General features: G+C 46.3%; 1 protein-coding gene across 2 annotated transcripts in view; it reads left to right on the top strand.

The window, feature by feature from the left end:
* The window catches only part of Flvcr2 (FLVCR heme transporter 2), a 56,518-nt gene extending 44,768 nt beyond the window's left edge, over positions 1–11,750 (top strand). For both annotated transcript variants that reach the window (XM_005086366.4, XM_040742735.1), the window contains exons 5-10: positions 1,652–1,755; positions 3,888–3,998; positions 5,104–5,209; positions 5,473–5,584; positions 6,121–6,176; positions 10,119–11,750. In XM_005086366.4, the coding sequence (XP_005086423.1) occupies positions 1,652–1,755; positions 3,888–3,998; positions 5,104–5,209; positions 5,473–5,584; positions 6,121–6,176; positions 10,119–10,193 (564 nt within the window). In that variant the 3' untranslated portion in view covers positions 10,194–11,750. The remainder of the gene's footprint in view (positions 1–1,651; positions 1,756–3,887; positions 3,999–5,103; positions 5,210–5,472; positions 5,585–6,120; positions 6,177–10,118) is intronic.
* The last annotated feature ends 1,958 nt before the right edge of the window (positions 11,751–13,708 follow it).

Genomic DNA, 13,708 nt, shown 5'->3' with positions numbered 1-13,708 from the left:
TAATTCATTTTTAAGACTAGAGAATAAGGGTTGGAAAGATGTCTCAGTGCTTAAGAACACTAGCTACTCTTCCAGGGGACCTGGGTTCAGTACTCAGAAAACACATGGTGGCACACAACCACTTATAACTTCAGTTCCAGGGGATTGGAAACCTTTTACTGGCCTCTGCAACAACTGGGCGTGAATGTAGTATACAGATGTACATGCAGGCAAAATATCCAAACACAAAACCAAATAAAATAAAAATTTATATAAAAACATGAGAATGAATAATGATAATTGTACATATGTACATGTTTATTTATATCATATTTATTATATGGGCAAGGTTTAATTTTGAACTCCTGTGTGTACAATTAAAGAGTTTTGGTTTTTAAAATTTTTATTCATTTTTATGTGTATGGGTATTTTACCTGAATGAATGTTTATGTACCATACATGTGCCTAATGTCCATGGAGACCAGAAGAGAGCATCATATCCCCTGAGACTGGCATTACAGACAGTTGTGAGCTACCACGCGGGTGCTGGGAATTGAACCCTGGCCTCTGGGAAGAGCAGCTAGCTCCTCCCAGCTCTTAACTGTTGAGTTGTCTCTCCAGTCCCAACATCTTATTTATATTTATTGATTTATTGATTTATTGATTTATTTATGTATTTATTATTGAGATAAGGTCTCTCTATGTAGACCTGGCTGTCCTGGAGCCAATTAAAGCATTTTAAAGCAATGTTTTCAGAACCAGTAAGGCTGGATATTGGGAAAGTGATACTGAATGTCAGCGTCAGGAGCACCAAGGCCGTGGATGACACACTTGCAGGCGCAGAAGCCACTATTGTTTGATGTTCTGTTTTCAGGGCTGGTTCTAAGATCATGTCCTAGCTGTCTTTAAAAACATCTGCCTGTGACCTTGGGCTAACAGGTTAATCTCACTGTGCCTCAGGTTCACATCATCAAATGGGTACAAATTGACTCTTAACCGTATGGTGGGGATTGTGAGAATTGACTAATAATGCCAACAGCAGTACCCAACATGTTTAGACATTACAAAATGGCAGTGTCATCAATAAGTGTGTCAGGCCACATTCTAGCTACCCTTACACGTGTGGCCACAGGCTAGATAGACCCATTTGAAAAATAGAAGGACGAAATAAATATGTGTGTTCTAGTTGATCTTCCTCATCTATAAAATGGAATCTGATATATAAAAATTGAATTGCTATAAGGATTAATTTTTAAACTATCTGGGCTGAGCATGCTGGTATACCCCTTTAATCTCAGCAGTTGGGAGGCAGAGACAGGTGAATCTCTGAGTTCAAGGCCAACCTGGTCTACATAACAAGTTTCAGGCAAGACAGGACTGTATAGTAAGGCTCTATCTCAAAAAATTAAAATATGTATGTATATAGGTACACACACACACACACACACACACACACACACACACACACACACACCTGACTGACAGTGGTTCTAAGGACAGAATTTGATTGATCATGTTACCCCAGCATACAGGGTCATAAACACACAGCTGGGGTATTATTTTGGGGAAATGTAACTATTCTAGAATTTTCTCCAGGTTGTTGTCCGAGCCTGGTATTTGCAAAATATTGGCTGTAATGGATCCCACTGGGTGGTTTCTGTGGTTTCCCTAGGGTGAAGAGGTGAATGCTGGACGAATTGGCCTGACCATTGTCATTGCAGGGATGTTTGGAGCTATGATCTCAGGCATCTGGTTGGATAAGTCCAAAACTTACAAGTGAGTGACTCTTTTTGAATCACGAACCGGGGCCCCATTGCTTTTGAAATGACACACTTATCAGGAACATAGCTCAAAAGTTTTGGGGTGGGGTGGCAGCTAGAGGTCTGAGCAGTCAAGTAGACTCTCAGCTTCACCATTTACAAAGGGGAACTCTGTCCTCACTCCGAGGGATCTTGGGAAGGACTGGGAATAGTGGACATGAAGGCTAGCTTAGTCCTTCTCCCCATTCTATATGCCTAAAGTCTTGTGGGAAAGAGAAGTGAAAATAAATGTGGGGAAAAAATCTCAGCAGTTGAAAGTTTGTGGAAACCCCAAAGAGTGAAGAGCAGGTGATGTCACCACCCCATGCCCTTGGCTGCTAACTGGGCTTTCTGTGTTTTACTCCAGTTTGCAGTGCATTTTATCTTGCAATGTGCCTTGGACCGGAAAATCCAGTACACTTTTAAGAGCCCAGAGTGATCATAAGACATATATATATATATATATATATATATGTGTGTGTGTGTGTGTGTGTGTGTGTGTGTGTGTGTGTGTGTGTGCGTGCCAGCCGAATCCTGACCTAGAAATACAAAATACTGACACTCCACTCTGCAGATGCCAATGTAGTAGAAGGGTCTGCTTAGTTGGGGGTTGGAGAGGAGGCTCAACTGATCGAGTGCCTGCCCTGTAAGCATGAGAGCCTGAGTTTGAGCCCCAGGATGCACATGCAAAGACACAGACGGTGGCATGTGCTTGTAATCTCAGGCTGGGGAGGTCGACAGGAGGACTTCTGGGATTCAGTGGGCATCAGTTCATCGGCCAGCCTTAAAGGAATTCTCCAGAGAATAGGTAGTTAGAAAACAGACCCCTCTAACCTACTTCTCACCTAGACCCTGTGTTGAGAGTCGAACTCAGGGCCTGTGTATGCTAGGCAAGTACTGAGCTACACTGCCACTCCTGTCCTTCCCTTCTCTCGGGTACTCCTCACGCACAGGGTGTTCAGTAAACCCTAGCTATGAGTCAGCTGCCAGGATGGTCTTGTAACCGGGGTAGGCAGCACTCCAGACTGCTTTGCCGAAGCCTCCAGAGTTCCCAGTGTTGAAGCTATAGACAGTGGTAGGCCTGTTTTCTGCCACACAGACACACTTCTGTGTGCATCTGGGCAGGTCAAGCCTCACTTTGGCTGGCCTAGTGAAAGGCCAGCTGAGGCCACTCCTGGGCATGTGGCTTCCAGGCTTACTACGACGACGACGAGCCTGGCTTGGGTAATTATTGCTGGTGAATCTTGGCTGCCTCTCTGTCTCTGTCTGTGTTAGTTGCTTGTTTCAGCCAGATACAAAAGCACTGAAGACTGGCCACCCCCAGGCAAGAGGACAGCAGGGTCCCTTCTTCCATGGCCTGCCCTGCAGCAGGAAAAGGAGGGATTGGAATGTTGGCTTGGCAGGGTTGTGGGCAGTCCGAGGACTTAGAGGAATTAGGAAATACAGTAAAGGCCTGGGGAGACTCTTGCTCTGACCTCACAGGAGGGGGACATAGCCAGTCCTTAGTGTCACTCAGTGTCCAGACCCAGCTGTCAGTCAGTTCTCTTCCACTCCAAACTCCTGGATTTTTCTACTCTGGGTTGGAGGTTAGAAACTGGGCATTGAGGTCTGTTTATCTCAGACTGGGACTTGGCAATAGGTTTATTTTATTGTTGCTTTTTAAGTAGCCACGGTATGTAGGTAGAGTTGTGGTTTAACAAACATGGTAAAACAATTTTTTTATTGTCTGGTGAGTTTGTAGAATCACTGAGAATGACTCATGTTCAAGAGCATGCACTCTGCATGGTGGTGGGAACAGAGGAAGCAGATCGGGGCGAAGGAAGGGCATGGCGGGTTAGGCTTGCGGAGAGCATGCAGAGAGTAGACTAGCATCTACCTAGACTTCTTTATAACATTAATCATGGTGTGATCATTTATTGCAAATGGATAACCATTGGTTTAGTGTTCCGCACCTCCCTGGAGATGCTTCTATGAAAGCAGGTGTGCCGGCACGCTGCAGAGAGCGGGAAATAGAACAGGTGTTGAGTAGGTCCTCGTGGAATGAACAGATTAGTGATGGGTGCTGTTCAAGTAGGATGCGTGACTCAACTTCTTTGCATTTATCCATAGGGAGACAACCCTGGTAGTGTATATCATGACTCTGGTGGGCATGGTGGTGTACACGTTCACCTTAAACCTGGAGCGTTTGTGGGTGGTATTCATCACGGCTGGCACACTGGGGTAAGTTTCACGTCTGACCTGTTCAACTGGAAAACACACCCCCTGGTTCCCAGAGTGGGCCAGTAGCCTGAGATGCAATGCACGTCCCCTTTGCGGCCTCCTCACTGGCCTCAGGAGATGTGGAAATGGCCCCTAGGGGTCTGGTTAATACTTAAGTCATAGGCCAGATGGAGTGGTGCACTTGAATGCCAGCACCCGGGAGGCAGAGGCAGAGGATCTCTCTGAGTCCTAGGCAGTCTGGTTCCATTTCCCTACATGGCTAGGGCTATGCAGAGAGACTGTCTTTAAAACAAACAAACAAACAAACAAAACCAAAAACTGAGTAGTCACCTCAGGTAGTTGGGCTGTTCTGTTGGGTTGGAATGAAGCATGGACTATGCCCTTCAAGACACCTGGGGTGCTAGGGAATTCTTAGTGGCCCCAGGTCCAGGGTTCATTTCTGCTACCAACTGTTGTTAGAGCACAGGCATGCCACTTAACGCTCTGAGCTTATGTCTCCTCATCTAAAAATGAAGTGTGCCCAACTTTGTAGGGTGGTTGGAAGGAAAGAGAGGCCATGGTGTGAAGACACAAGGAAGCATGATGTGTGGAAGGAGTTAGAACTAGCGTTTTAGATGTGTTGGGTGAGAAAACGTTTGCAGGGACTTTTCTGGGCTCTAACTCCCAGCTATTGTCCTCCAGGCAGTTTGAGCTGTAAGAGATACCCATCTCAGTCCTTCTCAGCTGCCTCCTGTTGGGGAGAAAATAAGGAGAACACCAAACTCCTCCTTCTAGGTCCCAGAGATCCATGGTGATGTAGCCCGATGTCTAGGCACTTCCCCTTCTAACCGAGGGCCTGTGGACCTGGATCAGACATTCTCAGCTGAGAGTGAAACACACCAGGCACTTTTGCCCCTTCCTGAAGTGCTAGTGTGCCATCACTGGCTAGAGGGAAGAGCATGGGGGACATTAGAGACCCAGTGGGCACAAGACGTAGATGTCTGTGGAGATCAGACGGATGGACTGATGGGAAGAGAAAAGCAGGGGAGGGAGCCTTGGGAAAAGGTGGGCTCCCAGTTTTGTTCTGGAGTCTCTCCATCGCCTTGTTCTCTGGTCTGGACTGTAGCTTCTTCATGACTGGCTATCTGCCCCTGGGGTTTGAGTTTGCTGTGGAGCTCACGTACCCAGAATCTGAAGGCATGTCGTCTGGCCTCCTCAACGTGTCAGCACAGGTAGGGCCCTGTTTTCTTTTTGTTCCCTGCTTGTCCGTGTCTGTGTTACAGTATGCCATCTTTTGTTGTTGTTTTCAAGATGTGGTTTCTCTGTGTAGCTCTGGCTATCCTGGAACTCACTCCAGGACCAGCTGGCCTCTAACTCAGAGACTGGCCTGCTTCTCCCTTCCGAGTGCTGGGATCAAAGGGGTGTGCCACCACCGCAGGCTCAGTATGGCATCTTAATCCCCCCCTTGGTTCCTGCCCTCTGTACATTTCTCCAGGTATTTGGGATCATCTTCACCATCTCCCAAGGCCAGATTATTGACAACTATGGAACCGAGCCTGGGAACATCTTCCTGTGTGTGTTCCTTGCCCTTGGATCAGCTCTCACTGGTGAGTGGAGGCCTGAGAGCAGGATACGGCTCAGACTGCATAAGGGATATTGGCGATTTGGAACCTGTGTCTTGCATGATGATGACAATGGGGAGCACTCATATGGGGGACAGATGGGAGGGCTTGATAAATCTCCATTTGGGATATCTGTTTGCATGGGTGAGTGGCTTTTGGTGTCAGAAGGCCCATGTTTGATGTTGACTTCCACAGCCCACAGCTTGGGCCAGGCTCTGGAGGCCTCGGATTCTATTTTGTGCAGTGAGGATTTGCTGGTGGTGGTTAGCACAGGGTGTGTGAAGTTCCTTTTAAGAGGCCCTTAAGTAAACACCAGCATCACTACTGGCTTCTGCCTTTCAAGGACAGCAGTGACCTGGGACCTTTTCAAGATGGGTGATGATGCCAGCTTCATCTTGATGTGACGTAGGATTGGGAGAGTTGTGATCTGTAGGGAAATGAGGGTCGCTTCTGTTGTATGAACTTAACCAGTGGGTTTGCTTGATGACTCTGCCTTTGACATCTTTCTTTTTTGACCTCAGCTTTTATCAAGGCAGATCTTCGGAGACAGAGGGCAAACAAGGATGCTCCTGAGACTGTGAGTTTGTGCGAGTGTGGTGGGGATAAGATCTGGGTCCTTTGATAAGGGTGTGGTGACCCAGGTGGGGCCTACCAGAGCTATCAGAGAAACTGCTTTTTGTGGTGTCTGTGAGACCAGCTCATCTCTTATAAACATGGCATCCAAGGAATTTCCTCATGTGTTCTAGTATTGCTCCTCTTTCTTAGAATCTTCTTCCATTTTCTTTTCTAAATTCTTCAAAAGATTTATTTTTATTTATGTGTATGAGTGTTTGCCTGCTTGTACATAAGTGTACCATGTGAATGCCTAGTGCCCACAGAGCCCAGGATATCATATCCCATGGAATTGGAGTTGCAGGTAGTTCTGAGCTACTCTGTGGGTGCTGGAAACCAAACCAGGGTCCTCTATAAGAGCAGGCAGTTCTCTTAACCACTGAGCTGTTTCTCCATCCCTCCTTTGACTTTCAGTCAGTGTCTAGTCTCCTCATTACACCCCCAGAACACTACTGTTGCTGTCATAAGCCCCTAAGCAGCATCTACTCTTGTGTCTCCTAAGCAAGCCTTGGGTCCTTAGCTTCACAGTTAGCAGCTTGGAGTTAGTACCTAGCAAGGGAACACAGGCACCTGGATTGATCACTCTGTGGCAGGGGTGGTGACAGCCTCTTAGGTAGGGTTAGGGGGACGGAGCCAACAGGTTGCCAGAAGGTTCTAAAAGGACAAGTCAGGAAACAGAAGCTGGTGGCAGTGGAAGAGGAGGACAGGACCAGGAGCATGTTCTAGGTCAGAGGAGTATTTTCCCCCTACCCCGTGCAGCTGGAAAGCACTTGAACCACAATGCCAGGCTTAAGTCTGAGTGGAGCCCGAGGAGTCCAGTGGCAGAGTGCTTGCTTACTTAGCATCTGCAGAGCCTTAAGTTTAGTCCCTAGCATCACATCAGGGAGGCAGATGCAAGGGAGGATGAAAGGAATTGCAAGTGTGAGGAAGCAAAGTAAGTTATCTGTTACACACACACACACACACACACACGCATGCACGCACGCACGCGCACACACACACATACTCGCACACCACATCACCAAATTCACTACAGACATAATATATATCCTTTGTAGAAAAACTGAAAAAAGCCTAGCAAATATACAGAAATGTACAATATACAAATATATAAAAGTCTTCAGAACATTCTGTAATTCTGTCATCTAGAAATACAGCATTCACCATTTATGCATGTCCATGCGGTGGATGGATATGTGTATATGCACAATTTTTTCTTTTTCATGTGTATGCATGGTTACATATGTGTGGGTGGTTATGGGCCTGCATGTGGAAGCTCAAGGTTGGCATTAGGAGTTTTCAATAGGCAAGAAGGCGGTTTGGTTCAACACAGACCAGAGCAGGTTTTGGTTCAGACTTGGGGAGTGTAACCCTAAATAGTTTATTTTAGGTTTATTTAAGCATAGCACAATTTGGTGAAAACTTCCCTGGCAATAAATAACTCAATCCTATGCGTATAACAAAGCATACATAAATCTTCTCGATGAACAAAGAAAGCTAAATAAAGATCAGAGGTGATCACATCAAACTCTTTGTAAAATACATGTGATACTTTCCATAAAATGGGTTCTATAAATTGGCTGAGAAAAAAAAGCTTATGATAAGGGCCTGGAGAGGATCCAGTGTGGTCACAAAGGTCACCAGGCTATTAACCACACCTACTCCCAGCTTCTGGGTGGATCAGGTAATGCCTTCCCTCCCTTTGGAGGACAACCCTTGTGTGTTCAACATTTCTGGTTTCCCTAGTGCTTATCTGTGAGCATAAGGATGTCTGTGCCTCCTACAGTATAATAAATAGTATAGGGATTAATGTAGAAGCTGGATTGCTGTGTTCAGTATACAGTATAATAAATAGTATAGGGATTAATGTGGAAGCTGGATTGCTGTGTTCAGTATACAGTATTTCCTAGAAAAATGGATCAGCTATGATGCAGTGCCTTGGGCATTCAAGGCTATGTGCTGGCTAATAAGTGAGAATCTTTAGTTCCTTACTGTTTGTCTTCTGATACCAAATTCTAGAGTTGTCAGGCAGCAGATTGAAAGGGGAGGAGCCTATAATAGTGTTTACTGGGAGCCTAGGGTAGGAATGATGTTATCTAGACCAGTGTGAAGAGCAAAGGCCGCCATGGACACGGGCTTTCACTGTTGTATGTAAGGAGACAATGATGTAGGATACTTCGGCTAATAAGTATGTGATAAGGTGTCTGCAGTAAATAGAATTTTGGTGAAAAATTTTTAATTGGGTTGTGATTTTTATGACATGAGATTTTGCTGTGTTTAAGTCGGAAGATAAAGGCAAACAAGAGATATAAATAAAAGGTATTTTATATTACATATTAACATATATGTTAAATATTAATACTGTGAATAGCTGATCATATTGTATCTGCAGTCCATCTACCAGGTGCTATAACCTATGGACATCTATATATCTTATCATCTACTCTGTATGTTTGCTTAGTATAGATAGGGGCTAAAGACATCACTCTTCAGTTAAAAATATGTATTATTCACACAGAGGGCTGGAGTTTAATTTCCAACATCCATATCAGGCAGCTCACCAGGTACTGCAACTCCAGCTTCAGGGGATCTGATGCCCTCTTCAGGCCCTGAACTCACTTGAACATACTCTCATACACACTCACACATACATTCCCCCCCCCACATACACCACAATTTTCAAAGATAAACTTCGTAATCAGTCACACTCTATGCCTCACATCTACAGATATGCATATGTCCATCCTGTTTAGTTTTTCAGTTGTAAAACTTCACTCTTGTTGGAGCCAGATCTTTGTACATACTTTGAGTATATACTCAATGTCTCAGTCAAGTAGAGTTGTCTTTGAGGATAGACTATTGGAAGCAGCACTGAATGGGCGTAGGTGCCTTAAGTTCCTGTAATGGGGCTCACCTATGTTATATCCCCATTTTGTGTCTTTGTATTCTGGCCCTCACTGGCATTTGCAGCTCCTTGGAACTGAGGGGAGGTCAGAGTTACACTGAGACTGATAGGAAGGAAGCTACGGTGGCCAGTACATCCTTTTTTCTGGAGCCCTGATCATGACACACCCCACGGCAGTCAGTGTAACTCAGGGACTTGGAGACAAACTCATTGTCGGAGCCCGGTGACAACAGATCTGTACCTGCCCTTTCTGTACACCAGTGAGATGTACTGTTTAGGTAAAGAGAGAACTTAAGGGCAGAGTGAATTCCTTCACCTTGACTGTGAAACCCTGGGTGTCCGTTTTTCTTCCAGCACCTCGACAGTAGATGTGCCTCCCTACTCCTACCCTGTTTTTGATGGCAGTTTTGAGGTGGTAGCTTCCGAGGAGGCAGGCGTGTGTACACTTAACAAGTGAGAGCCAGAAGACCTCTTATAAATGAATTCCATGCCATACCCTTCCCCAAAGAAGCCAAGTCCAAACTGGGTTCCACCAAAAGCTTCTATAGTCTTATTCTCTCTGAATACAGATAACCACACAGCTATTGAGTTCAGATATACAATTAAGCAGGGAGTCTTAGAATTGCTCAATGGCATCCATTCAATGGACATTATAATAACCCTCATCCTGGGGGCCGCCTCCCAGTGGGGCTAGCTGGAGTGTTTGAGGGAGTTGCCAATCCAGAACTTGGAGCAGCTAGTTGATGACATGGGGAGGTGAGTTTAGGGCGGTCCCCTCTGATGAATGGTAATGGTGGAAGGCAGTGTTTGGGGGTACACACTTAGGCTGGGCTGCCTGCTTGTTTCCTTGTGCCTTTTATTTGTTCTCGAGTGTGGGGACAGTGGGTGGCCTCTTGCCCTAATGCTCACACGGATCCATCATGAACAGGGATCTGCTTCAGCCAGTGCGGAAGAGGTCTGTGTGTTTTAATCACAGGGCTTCCTGTTTTCTTTACCTTCTAGAAAATCCAGGAGGAGGAAGAGAGCAATATCAGCAAGGCGCCTACGCCCACCGTCGTGTCAGAGGCTCGTCTCTGAGAGAGAGACAGAGGAAAGAGAGGTGGCAGAGACTCAGGAACACAGACACTCACCTCCTGGTTCCATTTAGCTGTCACTGTCAGCACCTAGATCTTCATAGAGAAGCTTCTAGAAGAAGCGGCTGGAGGATCTAGGATGTGCAAGGCAGTGCCTATGCCTACTGGGCCCTACCTGAGAACTTGGATGGTTGACTTGTGGGAAACCTCACCTCTCTCCAGATGTAGACTGGATTCTGGTCCCCTCTCCCTGCTAGGTCTTGTGGCTAGTGTTGGGAGAGGCTGGCGGAGGGTGTTGGAGTCCATCCTTGCTTGGTCCCTTGCCTTCTCTTATCCCTTCTCTCATGGAGAATGCTTGCAGAATTATCTCAAGAAAGCTTATTCAGGATATTAACTTTATCTAATGTCTTAAGACTTACCCAGACAGAGCCTGGTTCTTACTGAGAATGGACAACCTTCTCTGCCTCAGGGTCACGATGAGGAAGCAATATGGACAGACTCCATCAAAGCCCATCATTCCACAAAGGCAGCTCTATCAGGACTCTCGGCCTTGGCCCTCCTGGCCAAATACCACAGTCTCCCTTCCGACCTTCTTTCCTGAGAGTCAAGGAGACAAAACACCAGTAAACCAGACAAAACCTCTCTTGTAGCCTTGAAAGATAAATGATTGGAGAGGGCTTCCTGCCTAGGTGCAACAGTGCCGGGCTACCTTGAGTGTGCGTGTAGCACCGAGATGGTAGCTTGAGCTGGGATGGGAAGGTGCCTTCTTACAAAAGAGGTGCTCGCCCAGGGACTCCAGTGTCCCGGGCCACTCAGAACATCTTCATTGGGTATTGCACTGAGAAATGCTGCCATCAGCCCCGCAGCTCGTGGCTCTAACCTTTACTGAAAGTTTGTCTCACTCGATCTACTCTGACACCCAAGGCTCTCTCTGAGGAAAGAGGCAGAAGGTAGCTGTTAAAATAGACATTATGTCTGTTTCAGGTAAACATAATCCTGTGGATGTTGGGGACCGTATTTGCAAAACCAAACCCCCTCCCTGCTTCTGCTAGGGAAATCTGCCATATATTTTACATAGAAATGACTCCTCTTAAGCCAATCCTAGTTGACATCCTCCCTCCCCTAGGCTGCTGGTTCTACTCATGGCTTTTGTAGTGTCTCTTCCAAGAGGAACTGGAGCTACTATCTCCTATGCCTTAGCAACTCTGGTCAAGATCATTGCATTGTCTGGCCTTGGCCATGGCCTTAGCATATCACAATAGCCAGATTGCCTGCAGTGCTGGGGTGCTAGGCCAGAAGAGGCCTACTTGTGTGTACATACATGCGTGTTTGTGTGTACATACATGCGTGTTTGTGTGTTGTGTGTAGCCACAGTGGACGGGAGGGAAGCAGTGTGATAGAGGGAGGGAACGGTGCCTTGCTTTCTGTCAAGAGAAAGGTGTTCTTTCTTCAGCTGTTCGAAATGGACGTTTACTCAATCCATTTATTTAAAGAAAACAGAATTTGTACTTCCTGTTTAATAATACCAGATATTTTAAGGCAATAAAGATTTTCAAAATGGTCTGCCTTTTCATTTGACGAGGTAGTGGCAGCTTTGGGCAGTCCCCCACAAGGTTATCACACTTTTCTGAGACTGAGGGGCAGAACATCTGTGTCCTTTGTTGACAAGGGTGTAACATCCTGTTGGAGTTTTTAACAGACTTTGAAGGTTCCTGACCGCCTACATAGAAGATATAACTGAGTGGCCAACCTGTGACCCTGACTTTCCCACTACTGTGTATATGCTGGAATGTGCTCGTCCCCAGGAGAAAGGGCCACTGTTGTCTTTGGCTCTGCCTCAAAGGGCAGCTGAAGTGTTTTGTTTGATCACCCCAGACCCACACCAGCTTGCTCTGGCCAGTGTCCACAGCTTAGTTCTAGTGTTGGTAGCCTGGTGACTTTCTCCTGGGACAGTCCTCTCTGCTCTTCTCCACTCCATTCTTCTTATGTCGGTACCAGGATCACAGCTGCTCCTTTTTCTGCATGTGTCTTGCCTTGAGATGTGCTTCACGCTCGTGATATTCTGGTACTCTTTCTTATCAGTTCTTATCTGGAGAAACCATGCTCCCCTAGACAGAGGGGAGGGACTGAGTCTGAGTCTTACACTGCCCTCTTAAAACAGTGAGCAGGCAAAGACAGTTCTTCCCAAGGAGCTCCTTTTCCAGTGTCATGGGGATCTGAGGTCTGCAACTGCATTCTCTTTTGGCAATATAAACGAAGCCAGCCTCAATGAGAAGCCAGGGCTGTGCAAAGCTGAAAGGATTCAGTAAAAGGGAGCTAGAGACCTGACTAAAACACCATCGAACCCCAGGAAGTCTTTTTTCAGAGCTACAATGGCCAGGCCACCTTTACTACATAGTCATTTGAGGCAAACTTTCCCTCTACAGTACTTTCCTTTGTATTCATTAGCCATTCTCCTTACCCTTGCAAGCCACTTCCCTCCTCCGACCCTCCACCTTCCCAGCCAAAGCCTTCACCCTTCTGTAGCTTCACTCATCTCATTCCTTGAATGGTCGCTGCTCCTTTGCCCTAAATCCTCCATAACGTCTACCTCCTGGGCATCTGAGTCTCAGCTAAGCCTCAGCTCAGGGAGATCTTTCTGGTCTGTTTAATTATGTCTTCCTTGTAGTAAGTCTTTCTGTCTTGCCAGACAGCTCCCAAATAACGACATGGAGACTTACTAATTGTGAAAGCTTAGCCTTATTAATCCTTATCTTTTATGTGGCTAAGTTAACTTTGTAATGTCTGTGTTGCTTGTTCAGTGTCCTTTCTTCCCAGCATCCTTTTTGCCCCCCAGATCCTGCCTAGATATTGGCTGTTTAGCTTTTTATTAAACCAGTCTGAGTGACACATCTTCACAGTGCACAAAAAGATTATTCCACAACAGTTCCTCCCTCCACCTCTTGATTCAAACACCTGCTTCCTTACAGAATTCTGTCTGAAGCTCTTGGCTGTTTGATCTTGACCTAGTGAGATCCACGGCCATGTCTATGTTGCTCATGTCTCCACCCTGAGGGTCTAACATGGAGAAGCACTCATAGGCATTTGTTGAAGTAATGACCAGCCTGTTGAATATACAGCGTGTGGGTGGCCAAGATGGGGCAGTGCTCAGGAGGCATTGTTCACACAGAGGCTCTGACCTTGCTTCTGCTGTTCACACAGAGGCTCTGACCTTGCTTCTGCTGTGAGGCACTGACCTTGCTTCTTTACACGCCCACAGCTGCTTCTCCTAGGCTGCTTCATTCTACTTTCTCTATCTGTTCTCAAGAGTTTACTTCTTTGGGAAGAAAATGGGAAAGGGCCATAACTGTTGAGAGGTCGAAGAAGAATCCAGAAGGTGGAGGAAGATGAAGAGCATCAAGAACACAAGGAAACAGGTGATGAGGAGCTGGAGGCAGCCAGGCTTTCCTGGTCTTGAGCTGTCCTGCTATCTAAAGTGGATGTGGGATGGTGAAAGCTCTGATGCTCCAGTGTTGGGGC

Source organism: Mesocricetus auratus, unplaced genomic scaffold (assembly GCF_017639785.1).
Source record: "Mesocricetus auratus isolate SY011 unplaced genomic scaffold, BCM_Maur_2.0 Super-Scaffold_15014, whole genome shotgun sequence".
Taxonomy (NCBI): domain Eukaryota; kingdom Metazoa; phylum Chordata; class Mammalia; order Rodentia; family Cricetidae; genus Mesocricetus; species Mesocricetus auratus.
The sequence above is the reverse complement of the archived record's forward strand: the minus strand, read 5'-3'. Positions and strand labels throughout refer to the sequence as shown.